Genomic DNA, 26,052 nt, shown 5'->3' with positions numbered 1-26,052 from the left:
AAATGACTTTTACTTTAATGTTCACAGGAAGAAAATCATTACTTTTATTCGGTCTCAGGAGAAGAAAAAAAATTGAAAATCTATTTTGTTTCGGAATGCATCCAATGTTGTTATTTCTTTGCCGACTGAGTCACAATCTTGCCGTAGCACTCAACGGCTGTACCCATAAATCAAGATTCTCCAAATTGAATGTTTCAATTCCCTGGTAGCAGATGGATAATTCTGTCATGATGAGTTCTTGTACAGTAGAGCAGCAGTGTAGCAGCAGTGCTCCTAAATTTGTTTTGAGCCATAGAACCAGGCTAGGCTTCTTCCCCTGCCACGACTGTGTGGAAGTGTTGATGGAAATCAAAGGAGAGGAGATAAAAGCACAGCTAGAAGCCCCTGTGGCCCTTTTAAGAGGGCGGAATCAACACAAGGTTAGGGGATCACAGGCAGGGATCAGAGACAGGCTCCTATCGCTGCTGTGGACTCTGGCTGCATCTCAATACATCTTGCCTCATCTCCCTCCCTTCGTCTGCACAGATCTGAAAACACTGTATAGTCAGAGCAGAGGCAATACAGTGGAGAGATATCTGGGGAATCTACCCGTCACCAATCAATGTTAATATATCTCATCTGCTCAAGAAAAGTAAAAAGTAAGCATGGAAAGGACCCCACACACACCACACACTCACCATTGAGGTTGGAGGTGAAACAGAAAGCATCGTAGCGCTCATCCTCTTTGTGTCTGTAGCCGTAGTTGCGTACCCCTGCAGGGGTGTCCTTGCGGCCACACTGGTCCCGGGGGTGGGAGATGGGGTACTGGACGGAGCCGTCCTCCAGCCAGCCTGCGTTGCACCAGTCCAGGCCCTCTAGCCAGGCCTTGTGGAGCTGGGCATGGGAGGCCAGGATGGCATCCTGCTCCTTACACACGTCCTCAGCCTGGTGGTAATTCAGCTTGTAGCGCCCCACCCGTGGGTAGTATGGGAACACCACGCCTGGAGGAGAGAGAGAGATACTGAACTATGAGGACAAGTTACTCATGTTGTGAAAGCTGAAAAACACTAACTCCATTCTGCCAGTTACATTTTCAAATACTTCATTTTTCATTTTGACTGAGGTCTTACACTACACATAACCCATCTAACCGCTACAGAGGGCAGTGAGTAAAGCCCAATACATCACTGGGGCACAGCTCCCTGCCATCCAGGACATCTATACCAGGCGGTGTCAGAGGAAGGCCCTACAAAATTGTGAAAGACTCCAGTCACCCAAGGCATAGACTGTTCTCTCTGCTACCGCATGGCAAGCGATGGCGATGCACCAAGTCTGGAACCAACAGACTTGGTGCAACAGAACCAACAAATAAAATAAAATAATTTTTTATTTGTCACATGCGCTGAATACAACAGTTACAACCTTACAGTGAAATGTTTACATACAAGCCCTTAACCAACAATGCTTTAAGAAGTTGTGAAAAAAAAAGTAAAAAATGTAAAATAAATTGAAAATAATTCAACAGAAGCAGTAAAATAACAAGAGAGGCTATATACAGGGGGTAACGGTACTGAGTCAATGTGTGGGGGCACCAGTTAGTTGAGGTAATTGAGGTAATATGTACATGTAGGTAGAGTTAAAGTGACTATGCATAGATTATAAACAGAGAGTAGAAGCAGCGTAAAAGGGGGGTCTGGGGAGCCCTTTGATTAGCTGTTCAGGAGTCTTATGGCTTGGGGGTAGAAGCTGTTTAGAAGCCTCTTGCACCTAGACTTGGCGCTCCAGTACCGCCTACCGTGCGGTAGTAGAGAGAACAGTCTATGACTGGGGTGGCTGGAGTCTTAGACAATTTTTAGGGCCTTCCTCTGACTGCTTGATATAGAGGTCCTGGGTGGCAGGAAGCTTGGCCCCAGTGATGTACTGGGCCATACGCAATACCCTCTGTAGTGCCTTTTAAAAAAAAATGTTTACCTTTATTTAACTAGGTAAGTCAGTTAAGAACAAATTCTTATTTTCAATGATGGCCTAGGAAAAGTTGGTTAACTGCCTGTTCAGGGGCAGAACGACAGATTTGTACCTTGTCAGCTCGGGGATTTGAACTTGCAACCTTCCGGTTACTAGTCCAAAGCTCTAACCACTAGGCTTCCCTGCCGCCTTGTGAGGCGAGCAGTTGCCATACCAGGCAGTGATGCAACCAGTCAGAATGCTCTCGATGTTGCAGCTGTAGAACCTTTTGAAGATCTGAGGACCCATGCCAAATCTTTTCAGTCTCCTGAGGGGGAGTAGGCTTTGTCATGCCCTCTTCACGACTATATTGGTTTGTTTGGACCATGATCATTTGTTGGTGATATGGACACCAAGGAACTTGAAGCTCTCAACCTGTTCCACTACAGCCCTGTTGATGAGAATAGGGGCGTGCTCGGTCCTCCTTCTCCTGTAGTCCACAATCATCTCCTTTGTCTTGATCACGGGGAGGGAGAGGTTGGTGTCCTGGCACCACCCGGCAAGGTCTCTGACCTCTTCCCTATATGCTGACTCATCATTTTGGGTGATCAGCTCTACCACTGTTGTGTCATCGGCAAACTTGATGATGGTGTTGGAGTCGCGCCTGGCCGTGCAGTCATGAGTGAACAGGGAGAATAGGAGGGGGCTGAGTACGCACCCCTGAGGGGCCCCCGTGTTGAGGATCAGTGTGGCGGCTGTGTTGTTCCCTACCCTTACCACCTGGGGGCGGCCCAGGATCCAGTTGCAGAGGGAGGTGTTTAGTCCCAGAATCCTTAGCTTAGTGATGAGCTTTGAGGGCACTATGGTGTTGAACGCTAGACTGAAGTCAATGAATGACATTCTCACATAGGTGTTCCTTTTGTCCAGGTGGGAAAGGGCAGTGTTGAGTGCAATAGAGATTGCGTCATCTGTGGATCTGTTTGGGTATTATTCAAATTGGAGTGGGTCTAGGGCAGGGGTGTCAAAGTCAAATGGACGGAGGGCCAAATAAAAAAATCAGCTACAAGACGAGGGCCGGACTGTTCGAATGTTCATTGAAAAATTTTTAAATGACGCATATAGTCTAGTGAACCTAATTGAACCTACTGAAAACCTAACAAATATATTACAATATGATCAGATAAATAAAGCAATATTTTCTTATGGCTCTGTCAGTAATCTTTAATTTTCAACAGACACAAAAGACAAATTTCCTTTATATAAATATCCCCATAACATGAACATTAAATGAAAGAAACCGGTATTCAAGGCACCATCAGTAGACTATATTTTCTATTTTAGCAAAAGTGGGCTAAATTTACTTCAAAGAAAAAACAATAATAGCAATTTTCTATCATCCACTCAACTGAAATATTTTTAAAATATAATTGGATTGAAATACAAAAAAATAAAGTGCAAAAATCTATTAATCAAAAACAACACTTTGTTTAAGGAGAAGTAACATGCAGTGAAAACAAATATTAAATTTTAACTTTTAAACTTGAACTGAGTAAAAACTCTAAATATGTGATTGCACAGTAATGTTCACTTGTTTGAGGTTGAGGGTGATACTTGGTGGTGTCCCATCTTTTCCACAAGTTCATCAATGTTCGGGGTAAGGCTCTGAGCTGAAGAAATCCTCAGAATTGAGTGGAGGTGTTCAGCAGTAAGTCGACTTCTGTGTGATGTTTTGTTCAGGTTCATCAAAGAAAACAGTTGTTCACACAGGTATGTGCTGCCAAACATAGACAACGTTTGAGCAGCCTGGATGCGCAGCTGGGGCATTGTGCCGGGGAGGAAACGGGCGAACTCCGCAGCACCCACTGCCGCATATTTTGCCCTCAGTGCATCATTGCATTGGAGGTCAATCAACTCCATTTGGAGGTTTGGTGGTGAGCTTTCCACGTCAACAGCAAATGGGTTACCGAGCAGTTCCAACCTGCTTTTTTGTGCTTCAAAGTCAGCAAATCGGCGTCGAAAGTCAGCGGCAAGCATACCTATTTTATCAGCCAACTGTGTGCTCGGGAACGCACTGGTAGAGAGCTTCTCTTTCATGGTCTGGCAGCTGGGAAAGTGGCTCAAATTTTCTTTCCGCATCTGCGTCTCCCACAGAGTCAGTTTGGTTTTAAATGCCTTCACTGTACTGTACATATCAGAGATGACACGATCCCGACCCTGCAGCTGCAAGTTTATTGCATTCAGATGACTCGTAATGTCACACAGAAAAGCCATTTCACACAGAAACATTTCGTCTCGGAGTTGTGTTGTGTCTTTCCCTTTGCTGTCCAAGAACAGACAAATCTCCTCACGAAGCTCGAAACATCTTTGAAGCACCTTTCCCTGGCTTAGCCATCGCACCTCTGTGTGATAAGGCAAATCACCATGCTCCGTTTCTAACTCCGTCAGAAATGCCTTGAACTGGCGGTGATTCAAACCTTTGGCTCTGATAAAGTTAACTGTGCGCGTGATGATGCTCATTACATGCTCCATTTTCAAGGCTTTACCGCACAACGCTTCCTGGTGTATGATACAATGATAAGCTGTCAGCTCACCTGTCGCGTTTTCCTCTTGCATCTTTTCCCGTATCTTCGCCACCAGTCCGCTCCTGTGTCCACACATCGCAGGTGCTCCGTCGGTTGTCAAACCCACGAGTTTTTCCCAAGGCAGCTCCATCTCATTTACACATCTTGACACCTCTTCATACAAATCATGCCCCGTAGTTGTGCCATGCATAGGACGTAAAGCCAAAAACTCCTCTGTCACGCTTAGGTTGGAGTCCACTCCGCGGATGAAAATTGACAACTGGGCAATGTCAGAAATGTCGGTGCTCTCATCCACAGCCAAGGAATATGCAATAAAATCTTTTCCCTTTTTCACAAGCTGCTCTTTTAGATTGATGGACAACTGGTCTACTCTCTCGGCAATGGTGTTTCTGCTCAGACTCACATTTAAAAAGAGTTGCCTTTTTTCTGGGCAAACTTCGTCACAAACTTTAATCATGCAGTTTTTGATGAAATCCCCCTCCGTAAATGGCCGGGCTGATTTAGCGATCTCTTCTGCCAAAATAAAACTGGCCTTGACAGTTGCGTCCGCGTGTGTGTCCGCGTGTTTCGTTTCATAATGTCGTCTCAGATTATACTCTTTCAGTACCGCCACACTTTCTCCACACAGAAGACACACAGGTTTTCCAGCTACCTTCGTGAACATATACTCCGACTCCCACCTTGTTTGAAACCCCCGGTTCTCAGTATCCACCTTCCGTTTTGCCATTTTTGATGGGTATCTGAAAGTTAATTTTACTGTGATGCTGACGACTGCTGTGCCAATAAATATTGAAATGAAGCAGCCTACTGCTCGGTGCGTCACCTTTGCATTGTGGGAAATGTAGTATTGGTGCGTGTAAAAGATCTGCGGGCTGCCGGCTTGCTGCGGGCCGGTTCTAATAATAAATCAAGATCATCCCAGGGGCCGTAAAAAACCTTCTTGCGGGCCGGATGTGGCCCGCGGGCCTTGACTCTGACATATGTGGTCTAGGGTTTCCGGGATAATGGTGATGATGTGAGCCATGACCAGCCTTTCAAAGCATTTCATGGCTACAGATGTGAGTGCTACGGGTCGGTAGTCATTTAGGCAGATAACCCACTGTTCCTAGGCCGTCATTGAAAATAAGAATTTGTTCTTAACTGACTTGCCTAGTTAAAAAAAGGTGAAGAAAAATAAACTCAGTCAGTGAAGAGACTTGCCAGTTGGTCAGCACCTGCTCGCAATACACGTCCTGGTTATGTGTCTGTTATGTGTCTGGCCCTGTGGCCTTGTGAATGTTGACCTGTTTAAAGGTCTTATTCACATCGGCTATGGAGAGCGTGATCACACAGTCATCCCGGAGCGGTTGGTGCTCTCATGCATGTTTCAGTGTTACTTGCCTTGAAGTGAGGCAAGTAACACTAGCTCATCTGGTAGGTTCGTGTCACTGGCCACTTTCTTATTGTGTTTCCCTTTGTAGTCTGTAATAGTTTCAAGCCCTGCCACATCCGATGAGCGTCAGAGCCGGTGTAGTACGATTCAATGTTAGTCTTGTATTGACGCTTTGCCTGTTTGACAGTTCGTCGAGGGCATAGCGGGATTTCCTATAGGCTTCTGGTTTAGAGTCCCGCTCCTTGAAAGCGGCAGTGCGGATGTTGCCTTGTTTGGTTATGTACGTACGGTCACTGTGGGGACGGCATCATCAATGCACTTATTGATGAAGTCAGTGACTGATGTGGTGTACTCCTCAATGTTATCAGAAGAATCCTGGAACATATTCCAGTTTGTGCTAGCAAAACAGTCCTGTAGCTTAGCATCTGCTTCATCTGACCACTTTCTTATTGACCGAGTCACTGGTGCTTCCTACTTTAGTTTTTGCTTGTAATCAGGAATAATGGTCAGATTTGCCATAGAGGGCGAGGGAGAGCTTTGTATGCATCTCTGTGTGTGGAGTAAAGGTGGTCTAGAGTGTTTCCCCTCTGATTGCATATTTAACATGCTGATAGAAATGAGGTAAAACTGATTTGAGTATACAGCTCATTGAGTGCGGTCTTAGTGCCAGCATCGGTCTGCAGTGGTAAACAGACAGCTATGAAAAATATAGATGTAAACTCTCTTGGTTAATTGTGTGGTCTACAGCTTATCATGAGATTCTCTACCTCAGGCGAGCAAAACCTCGAGACTTCCTTAGATTTTGTGCAACAGCTGTTGTTTACAAATATGCATAGGCCGCCTCCCATTGTCTTACCAGAGGCCGCTATACTATCCTGCCGGAAAAGCTTAAAACCCGCCAGCTCTATGTTAATCATGTTTTCGTTCAGCCACGACTCGGTGAAACATAATACATTACAGTTTTAATGTACCGTTGGTAGGATATATACATGATCATAGTTTGTCTATTTTATTATCGATTATGAAGGTAGATTACCCTCTCGGCGACGGATCCTTACAAGGCACCCGGACCGTCGTCCATGATATACCTCCGTCTTTTCCTTCTACGAATGACGGGGATGAGGGCCTTGTCGGGTGTCTGGAGTAAATCCTTCCCATCTGACTTGTTGAAGAAGAAGATTTCCTCAAGAACGGGGTGAGTAATCGCTGCCCTGATATCAAGAAGCTCTTTTCGGTCATAAGACACGGTGGCAGAAACATTATGTACAAAATAACACAATTGGTTACGGGATCGTAAAATGGCAGCCATCTCCTTCGGCACCATTGTAGGTAACAGCTTCTACCCCCAGGACCCTGAACAGCTTCTACCCCCAAGCCATAAGACTGCTAGTTAAATAGTTAACCAACATCTATCCAGACTATCTGCATTGACCCCTTTTGCACTAACTCTTTCGACTCATGACATACACTGCTGCTACCGTTTATTATTTATCCTGTTGCCTAGTCTCTTTATCCCTACATACAGTGCCTTGCGAAAGTATTCGGCCCCCTTGAACTTTGCGACCTTTTGCCACATTTCAGGCTTCAAACATAAATATATAAAACTGTATTTTTTTGTGAAGAATCAACAACAAGTGGGACACAATCATGAAGTGGAACGACATTTATTGGATATTTCAAACTTTTTTAACAAATCAAAAACTGAAAAATTGGGCGTGCAAAATTATTCAGCCCCCTTAAGTTAATACTTTGTAGCGCCACCTTTTGCTGTGATTACAGCTGTAAGTCGCTTGGGGTATGTCTCTATCAGTTTTTCCCATTCCTCCTTGCAAAACAGCTCGAGCTCAGTGAGGTTGGATGGAGAGCATTTGTGAACAGCAGTTTTCAGTTCTTTCCACAGATTCTCGATTGGATTCAGGTCTGGACTTTGACTTGGCCATTCTAACACCTGGATATGCTCATTTTTGAACCATTCCATTGTAGATTTTGCTTTATGTTTTGGATCATTGTCTTGTTGGAAGACAAATCTCCGTCCCAGGCTCAGGTCTTTTGCAGACTCCATCAGGTTTTCTTCCAGAATGGTCCCGTATTTGGCTCCATCCATCTTCCCATCAATTTTAACCATCTTCCCTGTCCCTGCTGAAGAAAAGCAGGCCCAAACCATGATGCTGCCACCACCATGTTTGACAGTGGGGATGGTGTGTTCAGGCTGATGAGCTGTGTTGCTTTTACGCCAAACATAACGTTTTGCATTGTTGCCAAAAAGTTCAATTTTGGTTTCATCTGACCAGAGCACCTTCTTCCACATGTTTGGTGTGTCTCCCAGGTGGCTTGTGGCAAACTTTAAACTACACTTTTTATGGATATCTTTAAGAAATGGCTTTCTTCTTGCCACTCTTCCATAAAGGCCAGATTTGTGCAATGTACGACTGATTGTTGTCCTATGGACAGAGTCTCCCACCTCAGCTGTAGATCTCTGCAGTTCATCCAGAGTGATCAAGGGCCTCTTGGCCCGCATCTGATCAGTCTTCTCCTTGTATGAGCTGAAAGTTTAGAGGGACGGCCAGGTCTTGGTAGATTTGCAGTGGTCTGATACTCCTTCCATTTCAATATTATCGCTTGCACAGTGCTCCTTGGGATGTTTAAAGCTTGGGAAATCTTTTTGTATCCAAATCCGGCTTTAAACTTCTTCACAACAGTATCTCGGACCTGCCTGGCGTGTTCCTTGTTCTTCATGATGCTCTCTGCGCTTTTAACGGACCTCTGAGACTATCACAGTGCAGGTGCATTTATACGGAGACTTGATTACACACAGGTGGATTGTATTTATCATCATTAGTCATTTAGGTCAACATTGGATCATTCAGAGATCCTCACTGAACCTCTGGAGAGAGTTTGCTGCACTGAAAGTAAAGGGGCTGAATAATTTTGCACGCCCAATTTTTCAGTTTTTTATTTGTTAAAAAAGTTTGAAACATCCAATAAATGTCGTTCCACTTCATGATTGTGTCCCACTTGTTGTTGATTCTTCACAAAAAAATACAGTTTTATATCTTTATGTTTGAAGCCTGAAATGTGGCAAAAGGTCGCAAAGTTCAAGGGGGGCGAATACTTTCGCAAGGCACTGTATATGTACATGTCGACCTCAATTACCTCGTACCCCTGCACATCAACTCGGTACTGGTACCCTGTGTATATAGCCAAGTTATCATTACTCGTTGTGTAATGAAAGAGTCAGAGGTCACCAAGTCCAAAATAGCTTCAGCGTGTAAATCAGCTAGAAAGATGTGTCGGCATTGAGTAATTGTCTCTGGCCCCCACCCGGTTAGGGGGAGTGATGAGCTCTACAGCAGTCTCACAACTCAATCGTTGGTTGAAAACTGTTTTTTGCCCCTCCCAAAAGATAGAATTTGTAGATAATTGGCCCTCTTTCTGGGACTCACCCACAAACAGGACAAAGCCTGGCCTGTTGAGGAGTGACGGACTCCATCCTAGCTGGAGGGGTGCTCTCATCGTATCTACGAACATAGACAGGGCTCTAACTCCCCTAGCTCCACAATGAAATAGGGTGCAGGCCAGGCAGCAGGCTGTTAGCCAGCCTGCCAGCATAGTGGAGTCTGCCACTAGCACAGTCAGTGTAGTCAGCTCAGCTATCCCCATTGAGACGGTATCTGTGCCTCGACCATGGTTGGGCAAAACTAAACATGGCGGTGTTCACCTTAGCAATCTCACTAGAATAAAGACCTCCTCCATTCCTGCCATTATTGAAAGAGATCGTGATACCTCACATCTCAAAATAGGGCTACTTAATGTTAAATCCCTCACTTCCAAGGCAGTTATAGTCAATGAACTAATCACTGATCATAATCTTGATGTGATTGGCCTGACTGAAACATGGTTTAAGCCTGATGAATTGACTGTGTTAAATGAGGCCTCACCTCCTGGTTACACTAGTGACCATATACCCCGCGCATCCCGCAAAGGCAGAGGTGTTGCTAACATTTACTATAGAAAATGTCAATTTACAAAAAAAATAAAATACGTTTTTGTCTTTTGAGCTTCTAGTCATGAAATCTATGCAGCCTACTCAATCACTTTTTAAGGCTACTGTTTACAGGCCTCCTGGGCCATATACAGCGTTCCTCACTGAGTTCCCTGAATTCCTATCTGACCTTGTAGTCATAGCAGATAATAATCACATTTTTGGTGACTTTAATAGTCACATGGAGAAGTCCACAGACCCACTCCAAAAGACTTTCGGAGCCATCATCGACTCAGTGGGTTTTGTCCAACATGTCTCCGGACCTACTCACTGCCACAGTCATACTCTGGACCTAGTTTTGTCCCATGGAATAGATGTTGTGGATCTTAATGTCTTTCCTCATAATCCTGGACTATCGGACCACCATTTTATTACGTTTGCAATCACAACAAATAATCTGCTCAGACCCCAACCAAGGAGCATCAAAAGTCGTGCTATAAATTCTCAGACAACCCAAAGATTCCTTGATGCCCTTCCATACTCCCTCTGCCTACCCAAGGACGTCAGAGGACAAAAATCAGTTAACCACCTAACTGAGGAACTCAATTTAACCTTGCGCAATACCCTAGATGCAGTTGCACCCATAAAAACTAAAAACATTTGTCATAAGAAACTAGCTCTCTGGTATACAGAAAATACCCGAGCTCTGAAGCAAGCTTCCAGAAAATTGGAATGGAAATGGTGCCACACCAAACTGGAAGTCTTCCGACTAGCTTGGAAAGACAGTACCGTGCAGTATTGAAGAGCCCTCACTGCTGCTCGATCTTCCTATTTCTCCAACTTAATTGAGGAAAATAAGAACAATACAAAATTGGTTTTTGATACTGTCGCAAAGCTAACTAAAAAGCAGCATTCCCCAAGAGAGGATGGCTTTCACTTCAGCAGTAAGAAATTCATGAACTTCTTTGAGGAAAAGGTCATGATCATTAGAAAGCAAATTAAGGACTCCTCTTTAAATCTGCGTATTCCTCCAAAGCTCAGTTGTCCTGAGTCTGCAACTCTGCCAGGACCTAGGATCAAGGGAGACACTCAAGTGTTTTAGTACAATATCTCTTGACACAATGATGAAAATAATCATGGCCTCTAAACCTTAAAGCTGCATACTGGACCCCATAACTAAGCTACTGAAAGAGCTGCTTCCTGTGCTTGGCCCTCCTATGTTGAACATAATAAACGTCTCTCTATCCACCGGATGTGTACCAAACTCACTAAAGGTGGGAAAAAGCCAAACCTTGACCCAGAAAATATTTTTAAAACTATGGAATCTCCCATTCCTCTCAAAAGAAATTGAAAAAGCTGTTGGCAGCAACTCACTGCCTTCCTGAAGACAAACAATGTAAACAAAATGATTCAGTCTGGTTTTAGACCCCATCATAGCACTGAGACTGCACTTGTGAAGGTGGTAAATTACCTTTTAATGGCGTCAGACCGAGGCTCTCCATCTGTCCTCGTGCTCCTAGACTTTAGTGCTGCTTGAGATACCATCGATCACCACATTCTTTTGGAGAGATTGGAAACCCAAATTGGTCTAAACAGACAAGTTCTGGCCTGATCTTATCTGTCGGAAAGATATCAGTTTGTCTCTGTGAATGGTTTGTCCTCTGACAAATCAACTGTAAATTTCAGTGTTTCTCAAGGTTCCGTTTTAGGACCACTATTGTTTTCACTATATATTTTACCTCTTGGGGATGTCATTCGAAAACATCATGTTAACTTTCACTGCTATGCGGATGACACACAGCTGTACATTTCAATGAAACATGGTGAAGCCCCAAAATTGCCCTCGCTGGAAGCCTGTGTTTCAGACATAAGGAAGTGGATGGCTGCAAACTTTCTACTTTGAAACCCGAACAAAACAGAGATGCTTGTTCTAGGTCCCAAGAAACAAATAGATCTTCTGTTGAATCTGACAATTAATCTTAATGGTTGTACAGTCGTCTCAAATAAAACTGTAAAGGACCTCGGTGTTACTCTGGACCTTGATCTCTCTTTTGACGAACATATCAAGACTGTTTCAAGGACAGCTTTTTCCCATTTACGTAACATTGCAAAAATCTGAAATGTTCTGTCCAGAAATGATGCAGAAAAATGAATCCATGCTTTTGTTACTTCTAGGTTAGACTGCTGCAATGCTCTACTTTCCGGCTTCCCGGATAAAGCACTAAATAAACTTCAGTTAGTGCTAAATACGGCTGATAGAATCCTGACTAGAACAAAAAAAAAGATCATATTACTCCAGTGCTAGCCTCCCTCCACTGGCTTCCTGTTATGGCCAGGACTGATTTCAAGGTTTTACTGCTAACCTACAAAGCATTACATGGACTTGCTCCTACCTATCTTTCTGATTTGGTCCTGCCGTACATACCTACACGTACACTATGGTCACAAGACGCAGGCCTCCTAATTATCCCTAGAATTTCTAAGCAAACAGCTGGAGGCAGGGCTTTCCCTATAGAGCTCCATTTTTATGGAATGGTCTGCCTACCCATGTGAGAGACGCAGACTCGGTCTCAACCTTTAAGTCTTTATTAAAGACTCATCTCTTCAGTAGGTCCTATTATTGAGTGGGAAGGTGAACGGAAAGGCACTGGAGAAACGAACCGCCCTTGCTGCCTCTGCCTGGCCGGTTCCCCTCTCTCCACTGGGATTCTCTGCCTTTAACCCTATTACAGGGGCTCAGTCACTGGCTTACTGGTGCTCTTCCATGCCATCCTTAGGAGGGGTGCATCACTTGAGTGGGTTGAGTCACTGACGTGATCTTCCTGTCTGGGTTGGAACCCCCCTTGAGTTGTGCCGTGGCAGAGATTTTTGTGTGCTATACTCGGCCTTGACTCAGGATGGTAAGTTGGTGGTTGAAGATATCCCTCTAGTGGTGTGGGGGCTGTGCTTTGGCAAAGTGGGTCGGGTTATATCCTGCCTGTTTGGCCCTGTCCGGGAGTATCATCGGATGGGGCCACAGTGTCTCCTGACCCCTCCTGTCTCAGCCTCCAGTATTTATGCTGCAGTAGTTTATGTGTCGGGAGGCTAGGGTCAGTCTGTTATATCTGGAGTATTTCTCCTGTCTTATCCGGTGTCCTGTGTGAATTTAAGTATGTTCTCTCTAATTCTCTCTTTCTCCCTTTCTTTCTTTCTCTCTTTCAGAGGACCTGAGCCCTAGGACCATGCCTCAGGACTACCTGGCATAATGACTCCTCGTTGTCCCCAGTCCACCTGGCAGTGCTGCTGCTCCAGTTTCAACTGTTCTGCCCGCGGCTATGGAACCCTTACCTGTTCACTATGATTACTATTATTTGACCATGACCCATGTTTGATCATTTATGAACATTTGAACATCTTGGCCATGTTCTGTTATAATCTCCACCCGGCACAGCCAGAAGAGGACTGGCCAGCCCTCATAGTCTGGTTCCTCTCTAGGTTTCTTCCTATGTTTTGGCCTTTCTAGGGAATTTTTCCGAGCCACCGTGCTTTTACACCTGCATTGCTTGCTGTTTGGGGTTTTAGGCTGGGTTTCTGTACAGCACTTTGATATATCAGCTGATGTAAGAAGGGCTATATAAATACATTTGATTTGATTTGTGTATGTATTCCTTATGTTATAATTGTTTTTCTCTGCATTTTTGGGAAGGGCCCATATATAAGCATTTCACTGTTAGTCTACACCTGTTGTTTACAAAGCATATGACAAATAAAATGTGATTTGATTTGAACCCTTCAACCTTAACCCCTGACCTTCAAGATCCAGGTTGACAAATCCCGTGTCGTCCTCCATGTCGTTGGTGACCTCGCACTCGTAGCGTCCGTAGTCCTCCAAAGTGACGTTGTGGATGATGACAGATGCGTCTCCCGGTCCATTCTGTTCTAGGGACACACGACCCCGGTACGATCTGAACACCCTCTGCTGAAGGCCCAACGCCACAAACACGTCCTCAAACACCAGTGCATCCGTCACCTTGGTCCACTTGATGCGGATGCGGTTGGGGTCGGAGCTCTCGGGTTCGTGGTGGTAGCGGCAGGGCAGAGTGATGGAGCCTCCCCGGTGGGTGATCACTTTACCAGGGGCGGTCTGAACGATCACTGCTCCAGTGTCATCCTCTGGACACAAAGAGGGAGAATAAAGGAAGAAGAATGGTCAGGAGAGGTAAGGTTGGGAGGAATTATGCTTTTCAATGATCTGGTCCTGCAAGGGGGTCCACTCTGGCCTTTCCTCTTGTCAGGGAAAAAAACTCAATATACTTTGAAATTACTAAAACCAAATTGAAAAACTGTAGAAATTATATCGTACCTACATTCACACAGTTTTTTGACTGTGTCCAGCTCGCTAATAATCACATAAATGAAAGCTAGGCAGTCAGGGAGCATTGACAATTCCCTAAAAGATGGATAGAGGACCATTTTTGGGGAATTTTAACGGCGAGGCGAAAAAGATTCAGTGCGCCCCTCCAGACCTCATTGAAGAGCGAATATGACACCCTTGAGCTGACCTGTACTTTACCTACAGTGCATTAGAAAGTATTCAGAACACTTGACTTTTTCCACATGTTGTTATGTTACAGCCTTATTCTAAAATTGATTAAATACCTTTTCCCCCTCATCAATATAAATACAATACTCCATAACGACAAAACCAAAACAGATGTTTTCAAAATTTTGCAAATTTATAAAAATGAAAGAATGAAATACCTTATTTACAAAAGTATCCGACCCTTTGCAATGAGACTCGAAATTGAGCTCAGCTGCATCCTGTTTCCATTGATCATCCTTGAGATGTTCCTACAACTTGACTGGAGTCAACCTGTGAAAAATTCAATTGATTGGACATGGTTTAGAAAGGCACACATCTGTCTATATAAGTGCTTGTCAGAGCAAAGACCAAGCCATGAGGTCGAAGAAATTGTCTGCTGTGCTCCGAGACAGGATTGTGTTGAGGCACAAATCTGAGGTAGGGAACCGAAAAATGTCTGCAGGCTTGAAGGTCCCCAAGAACAAAGTGGCCTCCATCATTCTTAAATGAAAGAAGTTTGGAACCACCAAGACTCTTCCTAGAGCTGGCCGCCCGGACAAAATTAGCAATCGGGGAAGAAGGGCCTTGGTCAGTGAGGTGACCAAGAATCCAATGGTCACTCTGTCAGAGCTCCAGAGTTCCTCTGCAGTACTCGCCAGACGGAAGCTACTCCTCAGTACAAGACCTATGACAGCCCATTTGGAGTTTGCCATAAGGCACCTAAAGAACTCTCAGACCATGAGAAACAAGATTCTCTATGATGAAACCAAAATTGAACTCTTTGGCCTGAATGCCAAGCGTCACGTCTGGAGTAAACCTGGCACCATCCCTACGGTGAATGATGCTGTGGGGATGTTATTCAGTGGCAGGGACTGGGAGACTAGTCAGGATCGAGGGAAAGATGAACGGAGCAAAGTACAGAGAGATCCTTGATGAAGACCTGCTCCAGAGCGCTCAGGACTTCAGACTGGGGCGAAGGTTTACCTTCCAACAAGACAAAGATCCTAAGAATACAGCCAAGACAACACAGGAGTGGCTTCGGGACAAGTCTATGAATGTCCTTGAGTGTCCCAGCCAGAGCCCGGACTTGACCCCAATCAAACATCTCTGGAGAGACCTGAAAATAGCTGTGCAGCGACACTCCCCATCCAACCTGACAGAGCTTGAGAGGATCTGCAGAGAAGAATGGGAGAAGCTCCCCAAATACACGTGTGCCAAGCTTGTAGCGTCATACCCAAGAAGACTTGAGGCTGTAATCGCTGCCGAAGGTACTTCAACAAAGTACTGAGTAAAGGGTCTGAATACTTCCATTTTTTTTATTTGTAATACATTTGCAAACATTTCTAAAAACTTGTTTTTGCTTTGTCATTATGGGGTATTGTGTGTAGAGTGATAAAGGGGAGAAAATGATTTAATCCATTTTAGAATAAGGCTGTAATTTAAATGGTCGGAAAACTTTCCAAATGCACTGTATATAGGGACTACTGCTACAGTTATGGGAACCACCCAAACTTCAGTTAAAATATCAGGATAGTGAAAGTGTATATAATTAGATAGGCTTTGTGGATCTTCCTTGCTCACATACTATCTTCTTCTCTCTACAATGGCTATCGTTTCCCCTGTGGGGGCCAATGGGGGTGAGGAGACGTGTCACCTGAGAGATGTGTGTTTCATCATCAAGACCAGACCCCAGAAGTTGATGCTGTTGCTATGCAACCTCTTGCTAGCTAGTTAGCCTAAAAATGACTAGTTAGACATTTTACAACTTCAGGTGTGTTCTTAAATTCAATCTGGAGTGCGCTCATAAATTCAGAGCATTGTCAGATTGTCCGTTTGTAAAGTCCTCAAGCCGAGGAGTGGGGTTGATTTGAGCGTTCTTGCCTGGCAGTCATGTACCCAAGCTGACGTTGGCTACCTTGCTATCTACTTCCAGACACAAATGAAACCACTCTGACCATTTTACTCGCCCTAGCAGAGCTGGTTAGGCCGTTTTCATGTTATCCAGAGCATTGGTGACTGTAACTGTGCTGCTGGAAACAATTGGATTTTGCTTTTATTGCAGATGTTTACTGACACCGGCCATATTCAACCAGTGTTGAGCTCTCGTAAATTCATTCTGCGCTCTGTACACTCAAACGAGAGTGCTCTGAAATCGGAATAGATAGCCAGAGCAAATTTCCGAAAGCACCCTAATGTTCATTGAGAACGCACAACGACTATACCATTTAGCTAAGCTAAGAATGATGGGAATAATCAAGTAAATAAAAGTTGGCTAGTTAGTTAGATATCCTATTGTTAATATACTAGCAAGTTTGATGTATAAATAGCCAACTAATGTTAGGTAGCTAGCTAACATACCAGTACATACTGCTGTAATGATATGCTATGTGGTTTGTAAGGACATGTGCATTTCCTATTAGGTGTAGTAACGTAACACAGCCGTAATACATTACTGCTTAGTAACAGCATAGTAACTAATATAAACAGATGTAGATCCCAGATACTACACTCCTCCCCCATAGTGTTTAACTCCCAGAGAACAAGGTAAATACATTAGGGAACTACTAATGCAATATCTGAACAATGCATTCTTAAACATTTTTCAACTACTGGGTTGAAGCAGACTTTTCAAAGCCCAGCACAAATCCACGGGATTATTCTGCCCCGAAGATGGAGTTTGTGTCCTAATAACTAACCCAGGTAATGTCTGTTTTCTTTCCTTTTATCTAGGACATGTTAAAGTGTTTGTTTGTTTTACTGTCTGTTACCTCCTTAACCAGCTCAACTCACAGGTCAAGCTTTTGAGGTGCCCTTCGCTGTCAAATAGGATATCTCCGCTCCTCCTGGGCTTCCAGTGGTGGGCCAGGTTCGAGTGGAAGGTCAGGCTGTCTCTCCCGTACATCCACAGTCAGGAGAATAGTCCTGGGGGTCGTTATTGTTCTTGTTCTCTCGGCATGTCTCTGCTGGGGCGTTGGACTGTAGCAGATGATCCACATGAACGTTGACCTGGCGATGACCAATTTGGACTTGGTAAATCAAAGGTCCTCTGCGTTGCAAGATCACACCTGAGTTCCACAGGCGCTTGGGGTGTCTGAAATTACGTACCATCACCCTCTATCCCTCTTTGAATTTTCTGACAGTCTTTGAGTGTCTGTCATGAGCTTTCTTCTGCTGTAGCTGGTGCTTTGCCTCAGTGCTTGACAAGTCTGGTTTCAACCATGTCAGGCGGGTACGTGGTTGGCATTTCAGAAACAGTTCAGCTAGTGTACATTCCGTTACTGTGTGTGGTGTGTTACGGTAAGTAAACAGGAACCAGGGAAGCCTTTGGTGGGTGGGCACAGACTGAACCTTTGAGTCTAGTCCAGGCCTTCTTAAAGGTTTGCACGGCTCTCTCCGCTGCTCTGTTTGATGCCGGATGGTAAGGTGGTGACAGGATGTGCCTTACTCCGTTGTTCTTGAGAAACATTTCAAAATCGTTTGACGTGAAAGGAGGGCCATTGTCCGATACGAGCTCCTTGACTAGTCCAAAGGATGCGAACAGGTGTCTGAGAAGATTGATGGTCTTCTCAGATGTGGTCAGTTGAGTAGGGAACACTTCCATTCTCTTGGAATGGACATCGATGACAACAAGGAAATGTTTCTTGTCAATCTCGGCGTAATCCACATGGATGCGTTCCCAAGGTGTAGCAGCCCAGGACCATGGATGAAGAGGTGCAGCAGCAGGCTTGTTGTGAACAGCTTCACAAGGTGAGCAGTGGCCTACATGCTGTTGAATGTCCTGATCCAGTCCAGGCCACCACAGATAACTGCGAGCGAGTGCTTTCATTTGAGTGATCCCTGGATGTCCCTCATGCAGGTCAGATAGCAGTCTCCTCTGGAATTTGTGAGGTACCACCACACTTGATCCCCACAGAACACATCCTTGATCAGTGGACAACTGGTCTTTCTTGTCGATGAATGGACGAAGGTTATTGTCATTTACGAAGGTTGGCCAACCGCCTAATGTTAAGTCCAAGACTTTGGAAAGCACTGGGTCTTTCCTTGTTTCCTCTGCTATGTCTGAAGCAGATATGCGCAGTTCGTCAATGAGAGAGATCTGGAAGACTGCTCTATCATCTTCACTGTCGGAGTCACTATTGCATGGTAGTCTTGATAGTGCATCAGGCATTTGCGTGATCACTGGATCGTCTGTACTCAATCTCGTAGTCGTAGGCTAACAATATCAGAGCCCAACGTTGCATTCGAAGTGCAGCAAGGGTTGGTATAGCTGATTTTGGTCCAAGGATGGCCAACAGAGGCTTGTGATCTGTCAGCAGTTGGAACTTCCTTCCGTAGAGGTATTTGTGAAACTTCTTCACTTCGAATATTATGCTCAGGGATTCCTTCTCAATTTGAGCATAATTTTTCTCACTTGGTGACAGAGTCCGTAATGCAAATGCGATAGGGTGTTCTTCACCTGACGGTAGAACGTGAGATGACGGCTCCTACTCCGTATGGAGATGCATCACACGCGGGTCTCAGCTTCATCTCTGTGTTGTAGTGGGCAAGCCACTTGCTCTTTAGCAGACGCTGTTTGCAAGTCTTGAATGCTTCTTCGCATTTTGGGGACCAATTCCACTTTGTATCGGCCTGCAGCAGTTGGTGAAGCGGATGCAACAATGTGGGCAAGTTTGCCACAAACTTTCCATAATAGTTCAGGAGTCCCAAAAATGACCTCAGCCCTGAGATATTTGTGGGTGCTGGTGCGTTTACGATTGCTTCCACCTTGCTGTTGGTTGGGTGCAGGCCTTGTGCATCAATCTTGTATCCGAGATAACCACTGAGTCCTGGAGGAACTCACACTTGCTGCATTTCATTCTCACTCCGTATTTTTCCAGTCTTGACATCACTTTGTCCAGCACTACAAGGTGCTCTCCGATGGTTGGTGCTGACACAAGGATGTCGTCCATGAAGCACACACCATTGTCTATACTGTCCAAGATCTGATCCATTGTTTGTTGGAATATCGCTGGAGCCGTCGAGATTCCATAGGCCAAGCGATTGAATCTGAATAGCCCCTTGTGTTTATTGATGGTCAGATACTGTTCTGACTCCGGATCCAGCTTCAGTTGCTGATAAGCGAATGCCAGGTCCAGCTTACTGAAAACCTTCCCACCAGCTAGAGTGGCAAACAGATCTTCAGCGTTTGGTAGTGGATATTCCTCTGGTAGTATGCAGTGATTTACTGTGACCTTGTAGTCACCGCACATTCTGACGGTCTTGTCTTTCTTTGGAACTACAGCAATCGAAGCGGCCCAGTCGCTCCTCGCTACTTTTGTGATTATGTTATTCTTCTGTAGGCAGTCCAGTTCCATCTCTACTGCTTCCTTAAGAGCATAGGGAACTGGACGTGGTTTGTGAAAGATAGATTTCTCAGACTGAAGATTTCTCCCTAGTTCAACTTGATCTTTTGTAGCCAGTTTCTGCCTAGCAAGGCTGATTTTTCTCCCTTAACAATGACAAGCGGTAGCTTCCACTCCTTCCCCTCATACCGGACTGGTAGCTGGATCTGCCCTAACACAGGAATAGTGTCACCAGTGTATGAAGAAAGGCGGACGGACATGGGCTGAAGAGGGCACTCGTTCAGTTTTTCTTTGTAGAGTCTCTCTGGAACCAGAGATACAGACGCTCCGGTGTCCAGCTGCATTTTTACTGGTTTTCCCACTATCTCCATGCTGAGATAGATTCCATATTTTTGTTGTTGAGCTGTGTACACTGTGAACAGTTCCACTACTGTTTCAGTTGTACCTTCCTCTTCTTGTGCTGCGTCTGACACTTACTGCTCTCTTGCTGTGCGTTTCGAGGCTTTACACACTCTCTGTAAATGTCCAACCTTTCCACAATTGTGGCACTTTTCATTTTGGAATCGACATTCACTGTGCTGATGATTATCTCCCCCACATCTGTATCAACTTGGCTTAGACCTTGTGGGCTGCTTTGTTCTTGTGTAACCTTGAGGACGGGACTGAGAAAGGTGTGACTTTTGTGAGCCTTTTTCACCACGTGCATCACTGACCTGTTGAACACCTTTCTGACCTTCTGCATGTCCCGATAGCTCAATAGTATCCCTGTGGGCAAGCTCGAGTCCAAGTGCTATATCACAGGCTTTCTTAAAGGTCAGGTCCTTCTCTGACAGAAGCCTTCTGTGATATGCTTTACCTGTGAGACCACATACAAACTTGTCTCGGAGAGCATCATCAAGAAATTGTGCAAACTCACATGTACTTGCGAGCCTTTTCAAAGCAAGGATGTAGTCAGCCAAGGTTTCCCCTTGACTCTGGTGATGTTGGTCAAATCTGAAACGTTCTGCAATGAGAATTGGCTTAGGCTTGAAATCCCTTGAAAGAGTTTTAGTCAGTTCTGCATAGTTCAACTCCACTGCTTTTATTGGTTCAATGAGACCTTTCAGCAATCCATACTCAGCTGGACCCAAAACACTGAGAAAGTGTTTTGTGCCTCCTTCTTTTCATCTTTGATTTCATTTGCAGCCAGCCAACGCTCCAAACGCTCCAAATAGGAATCAAAATCCTCTTTTGTAGCCTCAAACTCTGGTACTCGACAAATGGTTGCCATTTTCACATTTCATTTTTCAGTTTCCTTATTCCTTGTATTCCTTCATTTTCATCTAATTCTTCACTTCAGAAGTTTCTGCAATTACTTCATTCACTGCAGTCATTTGTAATAATGTACACACCGTGTTACGTTCCTTCTTCCTTTTTTTTCTTGACAATATTTCTCCACTGAGATCGCCTAATTTCAATGGGTTCAATGACAGTTTTTTCAATTTAACCACCAGAGAGCAGTGTCGCTATTCTGGACTCCAATAGTCTTGCTACTTGGCAGCTCCTGAATACAGTACCTACTAGCAGTGCTTAGCCTACTCTACTGGCGAAAGAAAATAAAAAATAACTGACGAATTACATAATTATTTTGAGTTTCATTACTCATGTAACTACAACGTTAACTTCCTACAAAACAGGTGGGGGAAAAGGGTACCTAAGTATGGTTCTCAATCAGACAACGATAGACAGCTGTCCCTGATTGAAAACCATACCAGGCCAAGACATAGAAATACAAAACATAGAAAAAAGGACATAGAATGCCCACCCTAGTCACACCCTGGCCTAACCAAAATAGAAAATAAAAAGCCTCTCTATGGCCAGGGCATGACAACCAAGGAAAATATTAAGATTACAAAGTTATAATTTTCCTAATATAACTTTCAGATATTTTAATATCTGCTCAATTAGTCTTAGAATGAATGATTTATTATTTACCTCACGTTAGTCTCATTCCAAACGTCGTAAATTGTTGGTTATCTGCACGAACCCAGTCTTCACTATGAGTCATCCATACATCAATTGTCTTAAAATCATTTATTTACTATCTACGCAATTCACAGAAATGCATAACACAAACAAACAAAGTAGATGGTTATAAAGAACTTATAACGGATGTGCCCTAGTGGGCTAAACCGGCATGGCGGCTTGTTAGACAAAAGGGGAAGTGGGGGTCGACTAAGAAGTCACTACAGAGTTGATAATTATAACAATTGAAATGCTAATTCTTTGCACATGAACGCTCACTCATTCGGGAACAATTGCAATCAATATATATATTTACACTCAGTGTGTCGTCGGGATCTCTGTTGAGAAGTTTGTTTCTGTTGGAGAGTCTGTCCGCCCTTTCTCTCTCTCTGTCGTGGTTAGAATGGATAGTTCAGAGAGACATTCATTCATGTCGTTATAGGATAGATAGCGGTTGTCGGTCTTCGCATTCAATGATACCAAATTCCTAGCTGCAGACTAGTAATTAATATCAAAGACTTGTTCTTATTCTTTCGGTATCGATAGTCTAAGAGTTTAACCACGTGGGATGGTTAAAAGTTCAGCAGTCTGGTCTCAAACCTTGGCCCTCTCGTTATCAAGGTAAGCTGGTCTGCAACCTTTAGCCATCTCATAATTGAGATAAGCTCGGTCTCCTCTCAAACCTTGGCCCTCTCGTTATCGAGGTAAGCTGGTCTGGTGATAGAAAACCCGGGTGGGGGTTTTATTCGGAAGAGCAGAAAAGGGCCTGTCCCAGGATGCCAGATCATAACTGTGCTCATGGGCGGTCTTTTGATTTAGTTAAACTCCAAAGGGAATTGGAGTTTCCTTCATTAAACAGTCCAAAATCACATTACACAATTTCACAAACAGTATCATCCTCACTCATTCATCTTATACAACAATTAGATGTAAACCTCATATCTGAGTCTATTGTATAAACAGCTTTATGGTAATGTGGCTGTATTGTTTCCCATGAGTTTCACAAAATTGTACCAAACGGACCAGTTCGTAGCTGGATTCTTCACCGATATTTTATACGTTCTCCAGAATATAAATGTCGTTCGGTTCTCCAGTTCTGTGAGGTGGAAGAAATTCCTTTGTTCTCTTTATGAACTCACTCTCTCTCTATACGGTCTGGTCATGAGGCAGGATCTTCCCTAGGGATTTACGACCTCTCTGACCACAGCAGCCTAGTTGTAGGAGACAGAGAGAGATGGTGCCGAGGTAGGGGGATGGTGCTCGCGGTGTCCAAAGATGGCAACGTCATGACAAGTGTGTGCAAATGTAGAAGAGTAGGGAGGTAGGCAATAAATAGGCCATAGAGGTGAAATAATTACAATTTAGCATTAATACTGGACTGATAGATGTGCAGATGATGATGTGCAAGTAGAGACAGTGGGGTGAAAAAGAGCCAGAGGGTAAGAAATAATATGGGGATGAGGTAGTTGGGTATGCTATTTACAGATTGGCTGTTGTGACGACCCTCCCACTCTGTCTGCCGATTCTTTCTCTTTGCTCGTTTTCCTTAATAGGATGTCGATGAACGGAGCCGGGAGGGTCATCAGCGAAATGGGACACACCTGGGCTCGGGTGTGTCCCAGGATAAATGCACCTCTTCACCATTCTTTGAGGAGACTCTCTCCATGCAGACACTGATAGATTTTGGGTTGTGGCATTTTTGTGGCTTTGTTTGTTTGTTTTGTTTTGTTTTGCTTGGGCACCTTGCAAATTAATTACTTAAAAATCACACAATGTGATTTTCTGGATTTTTGTTTTAGATTCCGTCTCTCACAGTTGAAGTATACCTATGATAAAAATGACAGACCTCTACATGCTTTGTAAGTAGGAAAACCTGCAAAATCGTCCGTGTATCAAATATTTGTTCTCCCCACTGTACGTTAAATCTAAGCCTACGGAGTTAGCTGCGCCTGTTCCACATCAGTTCACTCCTGACACATTGTCTCATGCCTAGGGGCATGTGAAAGTCCATATTGACCCAGACTATTTACCTTTCATTGCGGAGGGTTTTGTGTCTATGTTAGGAAGTAGGACCTAGTGCCAGTGACGATCCTAAGAGACACAGGTGCTTCTGAATCGTTTGTGTTGGAGTCTGTTACCCTTCTCTGCTGAGACTGATTCGGGGAGTAGTGTTCTAATTAGGGGAATAGGTTTGAACACTGTCAGTTCCATTGCATAAACTGATGTTGGATTGCGGACTGGTGAAAGGTGAGGTTGTTGTGGGGGTGCGTCCTTCGTTGCCTATTGAGGGTATCGACGTTATCCTTGGGAATAACTTGGCTGGTGAGCGTGTATGGCCTGTCGTGTTTCCATCTCTAGTGGTTCCCGTCATTTGTTGGGATTCCTGATGAGAGTGTGCAGAGTTTCCCCCAGAGGTGTTCTCTGCATGTGCAGTGATGCATTCTATGAGTCGTGGCGACCTGGTCACTGCGCCGGCTAATGAGAATGCCACAAAGAAATCTGTCACTACTTTCCCTGTTATCCCGTTATCTGTATCCCGCTCCGATCTAATCGAGGCGCAACGGACTGACCCCACATTAGAAGAGTTGCGTGACCAAATTGTGCCTGTGGAACAGTTGGGAGATGTCGCCCATGGTTATTTTCTCCAAGAGGATGTCCTGATGAGAAAGTGGGTGTCTAATGGTAGTTTTCTGGGGAAGGCGATTAGTCAGGTTGTTGTACCAGTTAAGCTTCGTGAGTTGGTGTTGACAACTTCCCACAATGACGTTGCTGGAGGAAAACCTACAATCGCCTATTAAGACATTTCTTTTGGCCTAGGTTAAAGAGGGATGTTTCTGAGTTCATCAAAACTGGTCACACCTGTCAATTAACTGGTAAACCTAATCAAGCTATTAAGCCGGTACCACTGTTTCCTATTCCTGTACTCAGCCAACCTTTTGAGTATCTGATTATTGACTGCTGGTCCTCTGCCTCATTCTAAAAAGGGTAGTAGTTACCTGTTCATAAAAGCCATAAAAACATAAAAGCCTTTAAATAAAATCATTTACCTTTGAAGAACTTCTGATGTTTTCAATGAGGAGACTCTCAGTTAGATAGCAGATGCTCAGTTCTTCCAAAAATATTCTTTGTGTATTAGAAATAGCTCCGTTTTGTACATCACATTTGGCTACCAAAAAAAAACGAAAATTCAGTCCTCAAAACGCGAACTTTTTTCCAAATTAACTCCATAATATCGACTGAAAACATGGCAAACGTTGTTTAGAATCAATCCTCAAGGTGTTTTTCACATATCTCTTCGATGATATATCGTTCATGGAGGTGTGCTTTCTCTCCTGAATCCCAGGAGAAAATGCCCGCACCTGAAGATTACGCACAAATTTAGACAAAGGACACTGGGCGGACCCCTGGAAAATGTAGTCTCTTATGGCCAATCTTCCAATGATATGCCTACAAATACGTCACAATGCTGCCGACATCTTGGGGAAACGGCAGAAGGTCTAAGCTTATTCCTGTCGCATTCACAGCCATATAAGGAGACATTAGAAAACAGAGCTTCAGAAATTCTGCTCATTTCCTGTTCGACGTATCATCTTGGTTTCGCCTGTAGAATGAGTTCTGGGGCACTTACAGACAAAATCTTTGCAGATTCTGAAACTTCAGAGTGTTTTCTTTCCAAAACTGTCAATTGTCAACTGTCAAGAATATGCATAGTCGAGCATCTTTTCGTGACAAAATATCGCGCTTAAAACGGGAACGTTTTTTATCCAAAAATGAAATAGCGCCCCTAGAGATGCAATAATCCCCTACCAACCAGTAAGAATTCCAGCTCTCACAGATCTGTTAGTTTTTCTTTAAGAAGCCCTCCTGTTCTCCACTCATTACCTGTATTAACTGCACCTGTTTGAACTCGTTACCTGTATAAAAGACACTTGTCCACACACTCAATCAAACAGACTCCAACCTCTCCACAATGGCCAAGACCAGAGAGCTGTGTAAGGACATCAGGGATAAAATTGTAGACCTGCACAAGGCTGGGATGGTCTACAGGACAATAGGCAAGCAGCTTGGTGAGAAGGCAACAACTGTTAGCACAATTATTAGAAAATGGAAGAAGCCCTCGGTCTGGGGCTCCATGCAAGATCTCACCTCGTGGGGCATCAATGATCATGAGGAAGGTGAGGGATCAGCCCAGAACTACACGGCAGGACCTGGTCAATGACCTGAAGAGAGCTGGGACCACAGTCTCAAAGAAAACCATTATTAACACACTACGTCGTCATGGATTA

At 44.2% G+C, this 26,052-nt stretch overlaps 1 protein-coding gene across 1 annotated transcript in view; it reads right to left on the bottom strand.

Annotated features, from left to right (window-relative positions):
* The window catches only part of LOC110506309 (hyaluronan and proteoglycan link protein 4-like), a 36,559-nt gene that overhangs the window by 2,380 nt on the left and 8,127 nt on the right, over window positions 1–26,052 (bottom strand). Inside the window, exons 3-4 of the mRNA XM_021585878.3 lie at window positions 13,649–14,011; window positions 678–980 (exon numbers count right to left, since the gene is read on the bottom strand). Of these exons, the coding sequence (XP_021441553.2) occupies window positions 678–980; window positions 13,649–14,011 (666 nt within the window). The remainder of the gene's footprint in view (window positions 1–677; window positions 981–13,648; window positions 14,012–26,052) is intronic.

Source organism: Oncorhynchus mykiss, chromosome 1, assembly GCF_057628025.1.
Source record: "Oncorhynchus mykiss isolate SJ-2025 chromosome 1, ASM5762802v1, whole genome shotgun sequence".
NCBI lineage: Eukaryota > Metazoa > Chordata > Actinopteri > Salmoniformes > Salmonidae > Oncorhynchus > Oncorhynchus mykiss.
Note: the sequence above shows the minus strand (reverse complement) of the source record. Positions and strands in the feature narration are given on the sequence as shown.